This window comes from Lipotes vexillifer, unplaced genomic scaffold, assembly GCF_000442215.2.
Source record: "Lipotes vexillifer unplaced genomic scaffold, Lipotes_vexillifer_v1.1 scaffold903, whole genome shotgun sequence".
In the NCBI taxonomy this organism is placed as follows: Eukaryota; Metazoa; Chordata; class Mammalia; order Artiodactyla; family Lipotidae; genus Lipotes; species Lipotes vexillifer.
In genome coordinates, this window is record NW_006791919.1 from 2672140 (window position 1) to 2675411 (window position 3272).

Sequence of the window (3272 nt, forward strand, 5' to 3'; positions counted from 1 at the left end):
CTCCCTGTCAGGACGTGCAGGCCAAGTGGACCCCAAGGCTTGCCCCCCAAATCCCCGTCGTCGCGTCCTGGCCCTGACGGGATGTGCAGCTCCGAGAAGGGGCGGGGCGGGGGGCACTGTGCCCGTAGCAGCGGCGGCTTTTGCTGAGTTTCCACTAGCTGGGAGCTCCGGCCGCCGGGGAAGGCTGCCGGTGACGGTAGCGGGGGGGGTGGGGAAGAGGGGGGCGTCGCTGTGGGTCGCCCGGCATCGCGAGGGCAGAGCCGAGAGGCTCTTCACTCTCTGAAGTCATTGTTTGCCAGTCCTGAAGTGGCGTGGCAGACTCCCTGGAAGGGTTTTCTGGCCTGGGATAGAGTCAGTCTTTGCCTTCCAGCTCAGATGTAAATTTTAAGCCTACTTTCGAGCTTTTTTTTTTTTCTATCCTGTCGAAAATGGGAAAGGCATCTTGAGTGGAGGCACGTTCTGAGTATAACTTATAGCGTATAAAAAGAATGTAACATGCACGGTGGATGTTTGGATTGGAGGAACTTTTTACACATTTAAATTTGAGGCTTTTGCTTTGTTTCAGTGCAACCAACTTTCATCACCGTAAGCCTATAGATTTTTAGAGGGATAAGGGCCATTGTACTCCGGAACACTTGTTGGACGGGGTTCGGAGAAATTCCTCTCTCAGGGCCAACTCTGTAATAGAAAGGGTTTATATATTTTTAAATCAGAGCTGTTCGAAATATAATGTAGCTCTGCTCCCCCCACCCCCAATCTCGGAAAGAAAGGAAGAAAGAAGGGAGGGAGGGGAAGAAGGAAGGAAAGAATGAGAGAAAACCAAAGTTTTAGGGACGGTGACTAGAGTTAAAATACGCAGAAGAAAGACTCCTTGTTTAAACCTAATTGTATCACTAGGTTGAGAAACAAACCTTATCCCTTGACCATGTAAAATTTCCACCTCATTATGTTCCTCGCAGCTTCAGTACTCATAAAGGAGTGATTTGAACTCTGACCACTCTTTATGGACACAACACTACATTAATTGTAAGAGTCTGGCTACTCAGAACAGACTGGTTAGGTCAGCTTTGCTTTTTTATATATTAGTTTATTCTGTTGGTAAATTTACCACCTGAGTTTTCACTTTACACTCTTAAGAAAATGTAGGTTTTCTCTTTCAGTTTGCGTTTTCCTGCCCATTACTTCATTTAGTAAAACCAACATGCTTGAAGACAAGCTTTAGGAAAGGCATTTTAACTGTTTACTTTTTCAACAAGAAGCATAAAAATAAGTCTTGCTTGTCTTACTGGGGAGTTAGATGTTAAAAATTATTTACTGCCCTCGTCAGCATCTGCAAGTAGCATATTTTGGAGGGTCTGTTTGTTCTATTTCAGAATGATGAGGTGAAAAAATAATCCCAGTAACACTTATTTTGTCATGTCAGAATTAGGAGTATTTAGGTTTCCAGTTATATCAGTGTTGATTCATCCCATTGCTTTCCTACAGCGCAAACATGAATGTTGGAGTTGCCCACAGTGAGGTGAATCCAAATACCCGTGTAATGAACAGCCGGGGTATGTGGCTGACATATGCTTTGGGAGTTGGCTTGCTTCATATCGTTTTACTCAGTATTCCCTTCTTCAGTGTTCCTGTTGCCTGGACCTTAACAAATGTTATACATAATCTGGTAAGAATTTCACCTTATGCTGAACACTTAAGGTTTAATGGTTTTACAGAGACTGGGCAAGGCAGGAATGGGAAGGTACTGTTTTGCAAGACGAAAAGAGTTGTGGAGATGGATGGTGGTGATGGTCGCGTAACATCATGAATGCACCGAATACTATTGAACTGTATGCTTAAGAGTGGCTAAATGGTCCATGTTATGTTAGTGTATTTAAACACAGTTTTTTAAAAAGCTTAAAGTTTTATGTTACAAAGAAGAAAAACACATGACTCAGTTTTTTAAACAGTTTGATTGAGATATAATATAAAATTCACCCATTTAAAGTGTACAGTTCAGTGATTTTTAGTATATATGACAATTTTGAAGAATTCTTACCTGGAATAAGATTATATTTTTCCTATCACTTTATATTTAAACATTGGACCCTTTTTGTAAGTAAGACATTTTTTTCTCCTGTTGGTTTTGTAAAATCTGAAAAAAAGTAGGGCATTTTAGCAAAAATTATAAGACACTATAATTCAGGCCACTATAATATGTTGATTAACAAAATGTATCAGAGGAAGTAATTATGTTTTTTGGTTAACTGGAGTCTAATGAACATCTTTGGTTTAAATCCTTTCTAAGTTGTATATATATACTTTTCTATTGCAGTATAGAAATTTTGAGCTTAATCATATCTTATATGATTCAGAAACTTATGATGCCTTAGCTTCTTCCTGTTGACTATTGCTCTTTTGTATTATATGATAGCTCTACAGAGTACCAGAGGTTAGATTGACTCTACTGACCATATTATGCAGCCCTGGAAATTGCCTGTTTAAAAACAAAACAAAACAAAACAAAACGTGATAGTGAGTTTTCTTGTCTTTAACAGCCTATTAAAGTAAAATGAAAGGGGAGAAATCTGGTTAATTGAAACTTTTAATTGAATCCAGATTAACTATATATTTGTTTAAAGATCTAACCAAAATGAAGAGCTTAGAACTTTAAGACAGAAAAATGTAGGAGAAATAGGTTTTTAAAAAATTGATATTATTTATATCTTCTGGAAAGCATTTGAAGTTGACTGGAGGATGACAAAGATGATGTGGTAGAGATCAGTGAATGTCCCTTTAGTCCATTTTATGTGATAGACTTTGGAAGGAAGTGTTTAAAAAACACTGTTTTTTTTTTTTTTTTTTTTTTCTTGCGTTATGCGGGCCTCTCACTGTTGTGGCCTCTCCCATTTGCGGAGCACAGGCTCCGGACGCGCAGGCTCAGCGGCCATGGCTCACGGGCCCAGCCGCTCCGCGGCATGTGGGATCTTCCCGAAACGGGGCACGAACCCGCGTCTCCTGCATCGGCAGGCGGACTCTCAAGCACTGCGCCACCAGGGAAGCCCAACACTGTTTTTAAATAGTGACTTCTCTGAAATATTTGACACTAATCATATCCCTTTTATTGGAATTCTTTTCCTTTGGCTTCCATGGGATTGCTTTTTCCTAGATGTATTTCTGATCTTTCCTTTACTATTTCCTCTTGCACAGTTTTCTCATTTCCTCTCTTAAATATTGCTGTTGTCAAGGTTTTTTTTTTTTTTTTTTTTTTTTTTTTTTTTTTTTTTTTTTTT

The 3272-nt window shown here is 39.7% G+C and overlaps 1 protein-coding gene across 1 annotated transcript in view; it reads left to right on the forward strand.

Moving 5' to 3' along the window:
* ORMDL1 (ORMDL sphingolipid biosynthesis regulator 1) overlaps positions 1-3272 on the forward strand; it is an 11754-nt gene that overhangs the window by 351 nt on the left and 8131 nt on the right. The window contains exon 2 of the mRNA XM_007464975.1: positions 1486-1666. Coding sequence (XP_007465037.1) covers positions 1493-1666 — 174 coding nt within the window. The 5' untranslated portion in view covers positions 1486-1492. The remainder of the gene's footprint in view (positions 1-1485; positions 1667-3272) is intronic.